The sequence below is a fragment of the Salvelinus namaycush genome, chromosome 3, assembly GCF_016432855.1.
Source record: "Salvelinus namaycush isolate Seneca chromosome 3, SaNama_1.0, whole genome shotgun sequence".
NCBI lineage: Eukaryota > Metazoa > Chordata > Actinopteri > Salmoniformes > Salmonidae > Salvelinus > Salvelinus namaycush.
In genome coordinates, this window is record NC_052309.1 from 83,991,674 (window position 1) to 84,009,417 (window position 17,744).

Here is a 17,744-nt window from a genome sequence, read left to right on the forward strand (position 1 = left end):
TATTACTGCAATGGTTATAAATGACATGGCTCCTTTAATTGGATTCATCACTGCTACAAAGGGATACTTGTTATCCTGACAATGTTAATGGCTATTTCTACAGGCCACCTGTTTAACCAGGAGTGGTGCTCAGACACTGTACTGCTCATTCAGACCAGGGTCGGTCTTGTCTTCCTGTTGTGTTAACTGGACCATTTTCTCTTTTCTTACTTAAAGCAGAATCCTGATTTTGGATGATTTATGCATTGAAGTCAGTGGGAGATAAGTGTTAACAGTTGATTGCTGTATTGGCCTGTGTTCCTGACTGTTTACACTAGAAGCCATAATACTTTCTGGATCGAATCCCTGAGCTGACAAGGTAAAAATCTGTCATTCTGCCCCTGAGCAAGGCAGAGCAAGTTCCCCTGGCGTGGGTGACGTGGATGTCGATTAAGGCAGCCCCTCGCACCTCTCTGATTCAGAGGGGTTGGGTTAAATGCGGAAGAAACATTTCAGTTGAAGTCATTCATTTGTACAACTTACAAATGTACGAATTTCCTTTCCTTACTAATCAGAGAAGTAACACTGAACAGAATGCTTTTGGCCCGACCTGAAGTGTGAGGAGATATGGGGTGACACGGGCAATCTTTCCCTCTGTGTCCCCCATTGATGGCAAGCAGTAGGCCTGGGGGCCCGGGGCATCCCTCCAGTGCTGGCAGTGGGGACACCCGACCCCCTCCTTCCCCTCTTGGACAAGCCTCTCAGTCCCCTCAGCCTCAAGGTCGGCCACTTGGTGAGTCTCTGTGGATCAGTGACAGGACTGCTGGGAGAGTAGAGTTAGATCAGCGCCTCGCAACCCCCCCATTCCGTGTCACTCCACTGTGTCCTCAGACTGATCCTCATGGTCCTCGCCCCCCTTCTGTGGAATTACCACCCGGACATGCCCTCCATCGCCCAGCTCCTAGCATCCAGAACCACGTCACCAAGAGTGCTTACACTGTGGCCTGTGACATTGGCCAGCGTAGCCTTTAAGCCATGAAATCCTTTTAAGATGTATCCCTAAAAACAGCCCCGGTCAAGGAGTCCTTCGAATGTTCTTTATCTGTAAAATGGCATGAACTCTGTGTCTCCATTTTTGACACAAGTTGACAATTGGTTTGCCCTTCGTCTGGAGTCTATGTATGGGTTTATACATATGGAGAGAGCTTGTGTGCCCTGTGTATTGGAGTTTAAATGTGTTTAAGGTATTACATGAGTATGAGTGTGATGATTGGGCCAAGGAATGTTTCCTGATCATGTGACCTGACCAGGAAGAACACTGAGATGAGACCACCTGGTTTTCCAAGATGAGGCTAGACGGGTCCTTATTCTGAATCAAGATGTTGGGGGGTGACTGAGAGGGCTGTTTGGAATGCACTCAGAGCGGCCAAAACACTCTTATAATCACTCCTGCATCCATTTAGTGAAGTAGGCCAACTGGTCTGAGGCACGGGGGGCTGTCTGAGACTGAACAGGAATGTAAACCTAAGACAGTAAAACAACCAGTAGTAGTGTGTTCCCAGCATGGCAGTTATACCTGATACTGGCTTGTTGCTTGGCTACCACACTTACAGCTACTGATAGGATATGGGACTTGTCTTCTTTACTGGTATCAGACCACCACTACAACCAACATACCCCAAGGACCATTACATTCTGTTGCAACAATTAGAAGGGGGTTATAGGGGGGGTCAGAAAATCCGCTCCATGTTCAGAAAGTTGCTCATAGAAATACAAAGTAAAGAGCAGGCCTAATTCTCACCTTGAAGAGAGTGCCCACTCTGTGTATTACATGTCTATTTGAGGAGAACTCCTGAATGTTGCATCCCTATGTGGAAGACACATTTTGGTTGAATGCATTCAGTTGTGCAACTGACCAGTTATCCCCTTTCCCTTATTTGGAATGCATCATTGAGTGTCATGTGGTTTGTCAGCGGCCTCTTCAGTAGCTGCTTCAGACTTGTTAACACCTCCCTAATCATCCTCACCCTCTAGCCTACATATAGCCTATTATATAGAGCTGTAGAAAATAGATATTCATCGTCTAGCCTAAATATAGCCCAGCATTATATAGAGCTGTAGAAAATAGATCCTCACCCTAAAGCCTACATATAGCCCAGAATAATATAGAGCCCTAGAAAATAGATCATCACCCTCAAGCCTACATACACTGAGTGTACGAAACCTTAGGAACACCTTCCTAATATTGAGTTGCACCCCCTTTTGCCCTCATAACAGCATCATTTCATCTGGGTATGGACTCACACAGGAAACTGTTGAGCGTGGAAAACCCAGCAGCGTTGGAGTTCTTGACACACTCAAACTGGTGCGCCTGGCACCTACTACCATACCCCATTCAAAGGCACCAGTGGAGGCTGCTGAGGGGAGGACGGCTCATGATAATGGCTGGAATGGGGCAAATGGAATGGCATCAAACATTCCACTTAGTCCACTCCAGCCATTACCAAGAGCCCATCCTCCCCAAGTAAGGTGCCACCAACCTCCTGTGAAAGACAATTACATCTTTTGTCTTGCCCATTCACACTCTGAATGACACAGATACACAATCCATGTCTCAAGGCTTAAAAATCCTTCTTTAACCTGTCTCCTCCCCTTAAATTTACACTGATTGTAAGCATTTCACTGTTAGTCTACACCTGCTGTTTACGAAGCATGTGACAATAAAAACTTGATTTGATTGATGTGGATTTAACAAGTGACCTCAGTAAGGGATCATAGCTTTCACCTGGTCAGTCTGTCATGGAAAGAGCAGGTGTTCCTAATGTCTTGTACACTTAGTGTATAGCCCAGTATAATATAGAGCTGTAGAAAATAGATCGGACCCTCTAGCCTACCCAGAATATAGTGCTTTAGAAAATACATCTGGACTTAACACCTCCCCTCCTAATCATCCACACCCTCTAGCCTACATCCAGCATCGAGCTGTAGAATATAGATCAGAGAGAGAGAGGACTTCTTGCCTGTTGCCTCTGGATGTCGTTACTGTAGTTTGCATCAGCCCCCGTACCCCCGCACTCTCTAAATTAACCCCCCAAGGCGCCAGGCGAACCTTCTGATATGAACCCCAGGACGTCTGTCACCCGGACCATGTGTCTGTCCTAGTTGAGCCTGTTGCCAGGCAACCGTAGTTCAGTTTGGATAAACATTCCGACAGGCAACAGGCAGCACTTCCAGTCAGAATGCTGCGGGTAGAGCTGCCGATGATGGTGTAGGCTCTGGGCTTTTGGGGACGGGTGAGACACGCCCTGATGTTCTTCAGGCTTTAGTGGCCAAGTTCTGTGTCACGCCTCAACTATAGCAGTTCATTATCTCACTGATGCACCCCAACGGAAGGAAATGTTACAATCATCCTGATACTGGTGGCAGATTCATCTCTCTCTCAATCAATACTGTGAAAGTACCAGTTCTTAGCCCTGTTATTCCCTGGTATGGCTGCATGCTCCATTATTATGGGGGCCATATCAAGTACTGTAGAGGAGTTTCATGAAGTTCATAAACTTAGTTGGTCCAAGGGTCACTGGGGGCCAGATAACAGAGAATAAAGAGAATCTAACCTTCAAAGCACTGGCAGTCATTTGAATAGTGTATGCAGCATACAATACAGTATATTTGTATAGTGTTCCAACAATATGTAATACATTACAGTACATTTGTATTGTGTAACAAAAGTATGCAATACATTACAGTATATTCTCTAGTACTCTCAGGTATGTAAAGATTGCACATACAGTGCCTTGCAAAAGTATTCACCCCCTTGGTGTTTTTCCTATATTGTTGCATTACAACCTGTAATTTAAATAGATTTTTATTTGGATTTCATGTAATGGACATAGACAAAATAGTCAAAATTGGTGATGTGAAATGAAATAACATAACTTGTTTTTAAAAAAATGAAGCCCCTTTCTATGAAGTCCCTAAATAAGATCTGGTGCAACCTATTACCTTCAGAAGTCACATAATTCATTAAATAAAGTCCACCTGTGTGCAATCAAAGTGTCACATTATCTGTCACATGATCTCAGTATATATACATCTGTTCTGAAAGGCCCTAGAGTCTGCAACACCACTAAGCAAGGGGAACCACCAAGCAAGCGGCACCATGAAAACCAAGGAGATCTCCAAACAGGTCAGGGACGAAGTTGTGGAGAAGTACAGATCAGAGTTGGGTTAAAAAAAAATATCCGAAACTTTGAACATCCCACGGAGCACCATTAAATCCATTATTTTAAAAATGGAAAGAATATGGCACCACAATAAACCTGCCAAGAGACTCACGGACCAGGCAAGGAGGGCATAAATCAGAGAGGCAACAAAGAGACCAAAGATAACCCTGAAAGAAGCTGCAAAGCTCCACAGCGGAGATTGGAGTATCTGTCCATAGGACCACTTTAAGCCGTACACTCCACAGAGCTGGGCTTTAAGGAAGAGTGGCCAGAAAAAAGCCATTCTTTAAAGAAAAAAATAAGCAAACACGTTTGGTGTTCGACAAATGGCATGTGGGAGACTCCCCAAACATACGGAAGAAGGTACTCTGGTCAGATGAGACTAAAATTAATTTTTTTGCTATCAAGGAAAACGCTATGTCTGGCACAAACCCAAAACCTATCATCACCCCGAGAACACCATCCCCACAGTGAAGCATGGTGGTGGCAGCATCATGCGTTGGGGATGTTTTTCATCGGCAGGGACTGGGAAACTGGTCAGAATTGAAGGAATAATGGATGGCGCTAAATAGAGGGAAACCTGTTTTCAGTCTTCCAGAGATTTGAGACTGGGACTGAGGTTCACCTTCCAGCAGGTCAATAACCCTAAGCATACTGTTAAAGCAACACTCGAGTGGTTTAAGGGGAAACATTTAAATGTCTTGGAATGGCCTAGTCAAAGCCCAGGCCTCAATCCAATTGAGAATCTGTGGAGTGACTTAAAGATTGCTGTACACCAGCGGAACCCATCCAACTTGAAGGAGCTGGAGCAGTTTTGCTTTGAAGAATGGGCAAAAATCCCAGTGGCTAGATGTGCCAAGCTTATAGAGACATACCCCAAGAGACTTGCAGCTGTAATTGCTGCAAAAGGTGGTTGTACAAAGTATTGACTTTGCGGAGGTGAATAGTTATGCACGCTCAAGTTTACCGTTTTTTTGTCACATTTCTTATTTATTTCACAATAAAAATATTTTGCATCTTCAAAGTGGTAGGCATGTTGTGTAACTGAAATGATACAACCCCCAAAAAATGTATTTTAATTCCAGGTTGTAAAGCAACAAAATAGGAAAAATGCCAAGTGAATACTTTCGCAAGGCACTGTAAACGTCCTGCTTCGATTGCAGTGTCTTGTTCATGTGAGCAAGCGTGCGTGTGTGCGCGCGTGCGTGCTATCGTGCGTGTGTGCTCTCATACACATTTACTATCAGTGTAAAACCTCCAGAGGAAGTTCTGCTGTGCTTGCTGCACCACCAGGGAGCAGAGGTAAATTAAATTAGCGTTAACATGATTAGCCCGCTAGGTCTTTAGTGTCCTCTGAACCCTGTGGATTTACTCTGGGCCACGGGGAGTTTCAGGCAACCTTTACACCGGGCCAGGGGATTTCCATCAGAGAGGAGCAGCATCACTCTTTAAAATACATTCTCATTACCAAGAGATCCACCTGATTATTAACCACACTATTCATCTCCATGGATGGAATACTCGGATCCACACATGACTGTCAATCCCATGTGACACTGATCTAGTGTCATCGATAACAGAGACAAGTCATTCTGTGAATGATCATTATAGACTGTAAAATTAGCGAAGTTAGGCCCAACTCGTATTCCAAAAAAGTGAAGGAAAAAAATAAGAACATTTATTTGATATAGAGTTTCTGTGGTTCATTCCCGGCCTTATAACCAAAATGGCTGACATGTAGCTGACAACAACACATCCCAGGGTCAGGGGTCAGGGGAGCATGGCTGGACACAGAGGCTTGTGCAGGGCATGGTTGGTTCCTGGGGGGTAGCAACAGGTGCTAAAGCGTTTGGAGCTGGTACCCCCTGTGGCCAGAAATAGCCCTACAATGGGTCAGGGGATGGAAGGAGGAGGGGGGCAGAGAATTATCCACTCTATTTTAAGACCTAGAGTGTTAGCCGGTCTGGAGACTCAGACATCCCCAGGCCTCACTGATCTTCATTCGCTGTAACTTGCCTCTGTATCAGACAACTTTAACAGGCCTTTGTACCAGACCACTTTAACAGGCCTCTGTACCAGACCACTTTAACAGGCCTCTGTATCAGACCACTTTAACAGGCCTCTGTATCAGACCACTTTAACAGGCCTCTGTATCAGACCAGTTTAACAGGCCTCTGTATCAGACCACTTTAACAGACCACTTTAACAGACCTCTGTATCAGACCACTTTAACAGACCACTTTAACAGGCCTCTGTATCAGACCACTTTAACAGGCCTCTGTATCAGACCACTTTAACAGACCACTTTAACAGGCCTCTGTATCAGACCACTTTAACAGACCACTTTAACAGGCCTCTGTATCAGACAACTTTAACAGGCCTCTGTATCAGACCACTTTAACAGACCACTGTAACAGGCCTCTGTATCAGACCACTTTAACAGGCCTCTGTATCAGACCACTTTAACAGGCCTCTGTATCAGACCACTTTAACAGACCACTTTAACAGGCCTCTGTATCAGACCTGTATTTGATTTTGCCCTGAAGTGATTCTGTATTTCTAAACAGATGTTGTGTTTAACAGGCCTCTGTATCAGACCACTTTAACAGACCTCTGTACCAGGTATCAGGCTATCAAAGGCACTCTTTATCACATGCATATACAATAAATACACTGTTGTTGTTGAAGCTGTTGAAAGGCACTATTTTGTCCTATCCGCCCTTTTATCCGCCCTGCTAACCTTTGGTTGTTCTTGGGCCGTGCTGAGAGCAACATTGCGCAGTCTTTATTTTTAGCAGGTTGACTCCACTATCATGGGCAGTGAAGAAGTAAGCCTTAACCAGGCAGCGTGTGTCATCACTACCATGGCGCTGTCACCAGCGACCTACTGGCGCTGAAAGGAGCATCTGTCTAGCATTCACTTTAAGTCTGAGCGGTAGAATATGCTCATAATTATTTGCTGTGGCGTGTTGTAGCATTCACTATCCTCTCCCTTCTTACTCTGGCACAAGACAGTTTCAAGGCCCCCCGTAATCACTTCCCTTGGTTAGCGTTGACACAATGCCTGTCTTTACCATTCAACAGTTGACACTGGTGGAGAACGTAGGCAGGCGGAGTGAAACCAGCAGTAGGCCTGTGTCTATAGGAGGATTGTGTGTGTCTGTTTAACATGGGACGTATTGGCCTGTTCCTCTGGGTTTTATGTGGTATAATGTGGTAGTAGCTCTTTCCTGAAGTCAAATGACCTAGTGACCTCATGGGTGGAATGTTATTCATTTTTTTCATAATTTCATAATTAATAAACATATATTTTTTTAACTTAGAAAATCCTGTGTTTCTATTTCACACGGTTTTGTTATATTTCAGTCTACTGTGATGTGTAATATTGGGATGCAAACTCAAAATGGAATACATTTCAACTCTTTATCTGACATGGTGCAGGTGTTTTTCATTTTTAGCCCATAGCCATGTGTGTGAGGTGGAAACTTTTGTAGATGTGTTTAACTTCTTGCCACTAGGGGGGTGCCATTTCGACATAGCACAAATTCGTATCCAAATTAAACTGCCTCGTACTCAATTCTTGCTCGTACAATATGCATATTATTATTACTATTGGATAGAAAACACTCTCTAGTTTCTAAAACCATTTGAATTATGTCTGTGGGTGAAACAGAACTCTTTCTGCAGCGAAATCCATGACAGGAACTGCGAAGGTCTGAAAACGAAGCTCTGTTCTCAGATCAGTTTAAAGCTCTGTATGTATCCTATGGGTCGACATGAACTGCACCCGCCTTCCCCTGGATGTCAGTAACCAATGAGAAGTGGAATGGAGTGTCTACGTAGTTCTCAGAGTTTATAAAAGGCCAAGGAACGAGGGGAGCTCTCTTTTCGACGTTCGTCTTTACGCAAAGCAGGACCTCAGGATGGCATTTTGAAACGCTCAGTTATCGACCTTAGATATATCCGTCTGTAATTTAATTCGATATGGGTGTTAGAAACATCATAACGAAGTTATTTTAAACCGAGTTATATCAGTTTATGCGAGTATATTGCTATTTTCGGAATTTCCTTAGTATTGAGTTTTGAGGATTTGGGCATGTTGAAGCCACATAGCTATTGGTAGCTGCTAATTCCGAAGTTGAAGACGACGTTTTACAACCAAGCAACGATTCTTTTGGACAAAGGACCACTTGGCCAAGATTCTGATGGAAGCTCGTCCAAAAGTAAGAGCTATTTATGATGTTATTCCGTATTTATGTGGAAAAATGTAAACGGATTTGTCCGCCATTATTGCGGCACTAGTCTGGCTGTAACGCACACTGTATGTCTAGTAACGTTAATTTTAAAAATCTAACTCAGCGGTTGCATTAATAACTAATGCATCTTTCATTTGATGTCCAACCTGTATTTTTTAGTCAAGTTTACGATTATTTATTGATTAGATTAGGTGCCTTTCCAAGATGGCGCCGGCCAGAATGCATGACCTGTTGCCACTGATCACATTGTATAACCACGATTTGTGCTGCTAAATATGCAAATTTTCGAACAAAACCTATATGGATTGTGTAATATGATGTTACAGGACTGTCATCTGAAGAATTCTGAGAAGGTTAGTGAAAAATTAATTTATTTTGGTGGTGAATACGTTATCGCTATGTTTGGCTGGAATCAATGCTGTTGTCTGGTTTGCTATTGTGGTAAGCTAATATAACGATATATTGTGTTTTCGCTGTAAAACACTTAGAAAATCTGAAATATTGGCTTGATTCACAAGATCTGTGTCTTTCAATTGCTGTACGCTGTGTATTTTTAAGAAATGTTTTATGATGAGTAATTAGCTAATACACGATGGTCTCTGTAGTTATTCTAGTCATGTTAGTGAGAGTTGTGATGGGGGCTGCAATTGTAAACTATGATTTATACCTGAAATATGCACATTTTTCTAACAAAACCTATGCTATACAATAAATATGTTATCAGACTGTCATCTGATGAGGTTGTTTCTTGGTTAGTGGCTATTTATATCTTTATTTGGTCGAATTTGTGATAGCTACTGATGCAGTAAGAAAATGGTGGAGTATGGGAGTGGTGTCTTTTGCTAACGTGGTTAGCTAATAGATTTACATATTTTGTCTTCCCTGTAAAACATTTAAAAAATCAGAAATGATGGCTTTATTCACAAGATGTGTATCTTTCATTTGGTGTCTTGGACTTGTGATTTCATGAACATTTTATTATATGATATCCCTGTGGCTTTAGGCTAGGCTATGCTAGTCAGCTTTTGTGATGGGGGGGATCCCGGATCCGGGTTTGGGAGGTGTTAGAGGTTAAGACTGCCAAGAAACACTCTGTGTGACCCTGATTTAGCCCACTGCACTAAAAGCTTAACGGATGTTTGCCGTTTTTAAATGTCTGCTCAGTGTAAACACAGTTCCATCCGTACCTTCTAACAGCCGATGTACCATCCGTACCTTCTAACAGCCGATGTACCATCCGTACCTTCTAACAGCCGATGTACCATCCGTACCTTCTAACAGCCGATGTACCATCCGTACCTTCTAACAGTCGATGTTCCATCCGTACCTTCTAACAGCCGATGTACCATCCGTACCTTCTAACAGCCGATGTACCATCCGTACCTTCTAACAGCCGATGTACCATCCGTACCTTCTAACAGCCGGTGTACCATCCGTACCTTCTAACAGCCGGTGTACCATCCGTACCTTCTAACAGCCGGTGTACCATCCGTACCTTCTAACAGCCGATGTACCATCCGTACCTTCTAACAGTCGATGTTCCATCCGTACCTTCTAACAGCCGATGTTCCATCCGTACCTTCTAACAGCCGATGTACCATCCGTACCTTCTAACAGCCGATGTACCATCCGTACCTTCTAACAGCCGGTGTACCATCCGTACCTTCTAACAGCCGGTGTACCATCCGTACCTTCTAACAGCCGGTGTACCATCCGTACCTTCTAACAGCCGATGTTCCATCCGTACCTTCTAACAGCCGATGTTCCATCCGTACCTTCTAACAGCCGGTGTACCATCCGTGCCTTCTAACAGCCGATGTACCATCCGTACCTTCTAACAGCCGATGTACCATCCGTACCTTCTAACAGCCGATGTACCATCCGTACCTTCTAACAGCCGATGTACCATCCGTACCTTCTAACAGCCGATGTTCCATCCGTACCTTCTAACAGCCGATGTTCCATCCGTACCTTCTAACAGCCGATGTACCATCCGTACCTTCTAACAGCCGATGTACCATCCGTACCTTCTAACAGCCGATGTACCATCCGTACCTTCTAACAGTCGATGTTCCATCCGTACCTTCTAACAGCCGATGTACCATCCGTACCTTCTAACAGCCGATGTACCATCCGTACCTTCTAACAGCCGATGTACCATCCGTACCTTCTAACAGCCGATGTTCCATCCGTACCTTCTAACAGCCGATGTTCCATCCGTACCTTCTAACAGCCGATGTTCCATCCGTACCTTCTAACAGCCGATGTACCATCCGTACCTTCTAACAGCCGATGTACCTTCTAACAGCCGATGTACCATCCGTACCTTCTAACAGCCGATGTACCATCCGTACCTTCTAACAGCCGATGTACCATCCGTACCTTCTAACAGCCGATGTACCATCCGTACCTTCTAACAGCCGATGTACCAGCCGTACCTTCTAACAGCCGATGTACCATCCGTACCTTCTAACAGCCGATGTACCATCCGTACCTTCTAACAGCCGATGTTCCATCCGTACCTTCTAACAGCCGATGTTCCATCCGTACCTTCTAACAGCCGATGTACCATCCGTACCTTCTAACAGCCGATGTACCATCCGTACCTTCTAACAGCCGATGTACCATCCGTACCTTCTAACAGCCGATGTACCATCCGTACCTTCTAACAGTCGATGTTCCATCCGTACCTTCTAACAGCCGATGTTCCATCCGTACCTTCTAACAGCCGATGTTCCATCCGTACCTTCTAACAGCCGATGTTCCATCCGTACCTTCTAACAGCCGATGTTCCATCCGTACCTTCTAACAGCCGATGTACCATCCGTACCTTCTAACAGCCGATGTACCTTTTAACAGCCGATGTACCATCCGTACCTTCTAACAGCCGATGTACCATCCGTACCTTCTAACAGCCGATGTACCATCCGTACCTTCTAACAGCCGATGTACCATCCGTACCTTCTAACAGCCGATGTACCATCCGTACCTTCTAACAGCCGATGTACCATCCGTACCTTCTAACAGCCGATGTACCATCCGTACCTTCTAACAGCCGATGTACCATCCGTACCTTCTAACAGCCGATGTACCATCCGTACCTTCTAACAGCCGATGTACCATCCGTACCTTCTAACAGCCGATGTTCCATCCGTACCTTCTAACAGCCGATGTTCCATCCGTACCTTCTAACAGCCGATGTACCATCCGTACCTTCTAACAGCCGATGTACCATCCGTACCTTCTAACAGCCGATGTACCATCCGTACCTTCTAACAGCCGATGTACCATCCGTACCTTCTAACAGCCGATGTACTCTACGACTCCAAATCAGAGCTGATGCTGTTGTGTGTTCATTTGAAAATGAAAATCATCAGCAGTGTACATGTCAATAAAACATGCTAACTGCAGGAGCTAGTAAACAAATAAGTCCGATGCCCAGTGGCCACTACGTCGTTGTTCTGGGTCATTTGACGCAGCTTTCTTTTGAGACTTGGCCAATACAAATGAAGCCAAAGAAAGTAGTAGTATATGTCTTGTGGATTGAGTCCAAGCCTTGCAGCTAGAGTCAGAGATCCAGGCCTTTGGCCTCAACACCACACCCACCAGGAAGGCTAAGTCCTTCCGTGGTTGGTATCATGACTCGGGGTTGTGTTCATTAGGCACCAAACAGAAGAAAGTGGACAAAAAAAGGTACTTCCTTGTCCAATAAGAAACGCTCATTTTCGTTTTGTGTTGCAGAATGTTTTGAAACGGATAACGCTGCATGCCCTAATGAACATGAACCTGGTGTAGCCAAGGAACAGTCCAGTTAGCCAGAGGATCTCTTTAGCGCCTGGGGGCGTGGGGGCAGTGTTGGGGGTGAGGTGTTGAATGATAGGGGTGAGGTGGATTTCCCCCCCTAGCTAAGTGGAGCGGGGAGTTTAGGAGGTCACGTATCCTCATCCTGGCTGGTTCCTTCTAGAACTTTAAACCTGAGATTCAGCTGGCCGACTGACCCCGGGGATCCTACATGGCTTAGATGTTCTACTTTCACTCCAAGTATTTCTGTGTTAAAGATCACTGGACTGTGGAAGTCACTTGATAGCTTAAATCTCTTGTCATTCAAGAGTTGTGCTATGTGTTAGAATGATGTTAAATGTGAGAAATACTAATTTGTGAATGAATGGTTTCAATTCCAGACATGAAGACACAAATGTGATAGTATGTGTTCTGGTATTAATTGATTTCCATATGATCCATTATTCTGGTAGATCGGTGAACATTTCACTATCTCCCCATTTCAGTGTCTCAAATAAAATGTACATTCAACCGAGGTAAATTAAAACAAATAAATATAGTGTTGTTTATGTGTTTGTTCAATTAAATGAACACAAGGAGCAGTAATTATGGCTGGAGTAAAGTCGTGTTGCCTTGACACTTAAGGCAGGTTATAAAGCTCTATACTGTGTAATGACACTCCTAATACATATGTTGTAATAGATGTATTTCAGATTGTGTCCATCTGTAATATGTACTAGATGGGATCATGTCCCCAGAATGTCACAATCCTTTAAAAGGGATACTCTGTGTGCTCCACATGTACAGTGATGACATAAAATCCCCTCTCACATATAGGGCTGAATTTCTATTCAAATGACCAAACTTGACCAACAGCAGACTCCTGAACAGGTAATCAAATGGCTACCCAGACTATTTGCATTGTGTGTCGTCACCCCCCCAACCCCTCTTTTACACTGCTGCTACTCTCTGTTTATCTAATATGCATAGTCACTTTAACTATACATTCATGTACGTACTACCTCAATTAGCCCGACCAACCGATGCCCCCGCACATTGGCTACCCGGACTATCTGCATTGTGTCCAGCCACCCACCACCCGCCAACCCCTCTTTTACGCTACTGCTACTCTCTGTTAATCATATATGCATAGTCACTTTAACCATATCCACATGTACATACTACCTCAATCAGCCTGACTAACCGGTGTCTGTATATAGCCTCGCTACTGTTATTTTTCACTGTCTTTTTACTGTTGTTTTTATTTCTTTACTTATCTATTATTCACCTAATACCTTTTTTTTTTACTTAGAAATTGCACTGTTGGTTAGAGCCTGTAAGTAAGAATTTCACTGTAAGGTCTACACCTGTTGTACTTTTGATTTAATTTGACCAACAGCTGTACAAAAAAGAGTCTCTCCTCTTTGACCAAGTCTGACTTTTGTGACCAGTTTTATGGTCCAGTTATGGATGAGGAGGTCTTCTCTGAGCCTCTGCCCCACATCAGTCACCACCAGCCGTGTGATTTGTGACAATTACACAAGCAACCTGGCATGACCTCCATTCTCCAGGCCCACGCCCCTCCTCGTAGTTTAGTTACCAGCTCAGATGACAGAACCATGCCAAGAGCAATATTCCTAGATGTTATTCCTTTTGATCCTTGGTTCAGCTTGATCTGGACAGACATCTCCAACATTATACCTCCCAGGGCCAGAGCTTTGGAACATTTTCTGCTCTACGTTTGTGGGTGAACATTTGGTGATATCTGGACTGGACTGAGGGGGAAGTACAGAGGAATGCATGAGGTCTGATCATGTTTGAAGGGAAGAGAACTTGATCTCTGGATTTTCACGTTCATTCAGAGACATTTTTTAGGAGGTACAGCTTTGGTAACCATGACTGATTGATAGGTAAAAATGAGCAGTACTTGCTGACAGGATGTCATTTATGACTTTGTGTTATTTAGATGATTCAGTTATAAATAAAATAATATATGATTCAATAATAAATATCTTCTCAGTTTACTGTCTAGGTAAATCCTTTGTCAATATGTTTAGTTATGAAGGAGAAACAATGCAGTAGACAATTTGCATCCATTTACATCCCTAGTTTAGGGTGTGGTTTGTTCTGTCCATATAGTTTAGGGTGTGGTTTGTTCTGTCCATATAGTTTAGGGTGTGGTTTGTTCTGTCCATATAGTTTAGGGTGTGGTTTGTTCTGTCCATATAGTTTAGGGTGTGTTTTGTTCTGTCCATATAGTTTAGGGTGTGGTTTGTTCTGTCCATATAGTTTAGGGTGTAGTTTGTTCTGTCCATATAGTTTAGGGTGTAGTTTGTTCTGTCCATATAGTTTAGGGTGTATTTTCTTCTGTCCATATAGTTTAGGGTGTGGTTTGTTCTGTCCATATAGTTTAGGGTGTGGTTTGTTCTGTCCATATAGTTTAGGGTGAGGTTTGTTCTGTCCATATAGGTTAGGGTGTAGTTTGTTCTGTCCATATAGTTTAGGGTGTGGTTTGTTCTGTCCATATAGTTTAGGGTGTGGTTTGTTCTGTCCATATAGTTTAGGGTGTGGTTTGTTCTATCCATATAGTTTAGGGTGTAGTTTGTTCTCTCCATATAGATTAGGGTGTGGTTTGTTCTATCCATATAGCTTAGGGTGCGGTTTGTTCTGTCCATATAGCTTAGGGTGCGGTTTGTTCTGTCCATATAGCTTAGGGTGCGGTTTGTTCTGTCCATATAGCTTAGGGTGCGGTTTGTTCTGTCCATATAGTTTAGGGTGTGGTTTGTTCTGTCCATATAGTTTAGGGTGTGGTTTGTTCCGTCCATATAGTTTAGGGTGTGGTTTGTTCTGTCCATATAGTTTAGGGTGTGGTTTGTTCTGTCCATATAGTTTTGGGTGTGGTTTGTTCCGTCCATATAGTTTAGGGTGTGGTTTGTTCTGTCCATGTAGTTTAGGGTGTGGTTTGTTCTATCCATATAGTTTAGGGTGCGGTTTGTTCTGTCCATATAGATTAGGGTGTGGTTTGTTCTGTCCATATAGATTAGGGTGTAGTTTGTTCTGTCCATATAGTTTAGGGTGCGGTTTGTTCTGTCCGTATAGTTTAGGATGTGGTTTGTTCTATCCATATAGTTTAGGGTGTGGTTTATTCTATCCATGTAGTTTGTTCTATCCATATAGTTTAGGGTGTAGTTGGTCTATCCATATAATTTAGGGTGTAGTTGGTATATCCATATAATTTAGGGTGTAGTTTGTTCTGTCCATATAGTTTAGGGTGTGGTTTGTTCTATCCATACAGTTTAGGGTGTAGTTTGTTCTGTTCATGTAGTTTAGGGTGTAGTTTGTTCTGTCCATATAGTTTAGGGTGTAGTTGGTCTATCCATATAATTTAGGGTGTAGTTTGTTCTCTCCATATATTTTAGGGTGTGGTTTGTTCTGTCCATATTGTTTTGGGTGCGGTTTGTTCTGTCCATATAGTTTAGGGTGAGGTTTGTTTTGTCCATATAGTTTAGGGTGTGGTTTGTTCTGTCCATATAGTTTAGGGTGTGGTTTGTTCTGTCCATGTAGTTTGTTCTGTCCATATAGTTTAGGGTGTGGTTTGTTCTGTCCATATAGTTTAGGGTGAGGTTTGTTCTGTCCATATAGTTTAGGGTGTGGTTTGTTCTGTCCATATAGTTTAGGGTGTGTTTTGTTCCGTCCATATAGTTTAGGGTGAGGTTTGTTCTGTCCATATAGTTTAGGGTGAGGTTTGTTCTGTCCATATAGTTTAGGGTGTGGTTTGTTCTGTCCATATAGTTTAGGGTGTGGTTTGTTCTGTCCATATAGTTTAGGGTGTGGTTTGTTCTGTCCATATAGTTTAGGGTGTGGTTTGTTCTGTCCATATAGTTTAGGGTGTGGTTTGTTCTGTCCATATAGTTTAGGGTGAGGTTTGTTCTGTCCATATAGTTTAGGGTGTGGTTTGTTCTGTCCATATTGTTTATTGTGAGGTTTGTTCTGTCCATATAGTTTAGGGTGTGGTTTATTCTGTCCATATAGTTTAGGGTGTGGTTTGTTCTGTCCATATAGTTTAGGGTGTGGTTTGTTCTGTCCATATAGTTTAGGGTGTGGTTTGTTCTGTCCATATAGTTTAGGGTGAGGTTTGTTCTGTCCATATAGTTTAGGGTGTGGTTTGTTCTGTCCATATAGTTTAGGGTGAGGTTTGTTCTGTCCATATAGTTTAGGGTGTGGTTTGTTCTGTCCATATAGTTTAGGGTGAGGTTTGTTCTGTCCATATAGTTTAGGGTGTGGTTTGTTCTGTCCATATTGTTTAGGGTGTGGTTTGTTCTGTCCATATAGTTTAGGGTGAGGTTTGTTCTGTCCATATAGTTTAGGGTGAGGTTTGTTCTGTCCATATAGTTTAGGGTGTGGTTTGTTCTGTCCATATAGTTTAGGGTGTGGTTTGTTCTGTCCATGTAGTTTGTTCTGTCCATATAGTTTAGGGTGTGGTTTGTTCTGTCCATATAGTTTAGGGTGAGGTTTGTTCTGTCCATATAGTTTAGGGTGTGGTTTGTTCCGTCCATATAGTTTAGGGTGAGGTTTGTTCTGTCCATATAGTTTAGGGTGAGGTTTGTTCTGTCCATATAGTTTAGGGTGTGGTTTGTTCTGTCTATATAGTTTAGGGTGTGGTTTGTTTGTTTCGGTATAAATTAGCTTTACACTTCGTCTTAGACACTGAGCAATTCAGAACATAAAAATGATATCCACCGTGACTGTTTTACTGGAGGCCTATGTGTCAAGCAGCCAAGGGTGGATAGGTACTCGACTGCGCCACGTAGATGTATGTATGAGTACTCCAGCATGACCATCTATCACCTGCGTGACTTCTGAAACTTGTGAAGGACTTTAAGTGGAAGTCCCTCGACTAAGAGTCAAATACCGATCTCCCGTGACAGGACCCACACGAAGGCAGCATCCGAGTTTTACGACCCCCTGGGTGTAGCAGTATGAATCAGGGTGATATCCCGGCTGCCCCTAAATATAGCTCTGCTCTGTAGCTGTAGTCATAGAAATATAATTACTAGAACAGTCAAAGCCCCTCCAACCACCTCAGAATGGGTACACTCAATATGGCTGACATGGTATTACTCCTGTGGGTACAGTCAGTCAATATGGCCGCTGGTCCACCCATCACAGAATATTGACTTGAATTGGTAAACCTGTTCTAGTAGTTATATTTCTATGGCTGTAGTGCTGCTGTGTAACCTGACCTGGTTATGGGCCCCTAGTGGCCCCTGTACGGTACAGTCAGAGGCCATAAAATGATGGTTGTTCCTGGGTAGTGGGCACACAAGGACAGTCCTAACAGGCTGATAAGTCTACAACAGAGGGTTATATTTGGAGGTGGTGAAGCAGAGAGGCAGAGAAAGGCTGACGTATTCTCCTCTCTTTATGACAAGGGGGTTGTTAGGGTGTGGAGCAGAGAGAGAGAAAGAGTGTGTGTGTGTGTGTGTGTGTGTGTGTGTGTGTGTGT

At 43.4% G+C, this 17,744-nt stretch overlaps 1 protein-coding gene across 1 annotated transcript in view; it reads left to right on the forward strand.

The window, feature by feature from the left end:
* The window catches only part of LOC120044083 (sarcalumenin-like), a 47,937-nt gene that overhangs the window by 2,506 nt on the left and 27,687 nt on the right, over positions 1-17,744 (forward strand). Inside the window, exons 2-3 of the mRNA XM_038988671.1 lie at positions 657-772; positions 871-1,000. Coding sequence (XP_038844599.1) covers positions 657-772; positions 871-1,000 — 246 coding nt within the window. The remainder of the gene's footprint in view (positions 1-656; positions 773-870; positions 1,001-17,744) is intronic.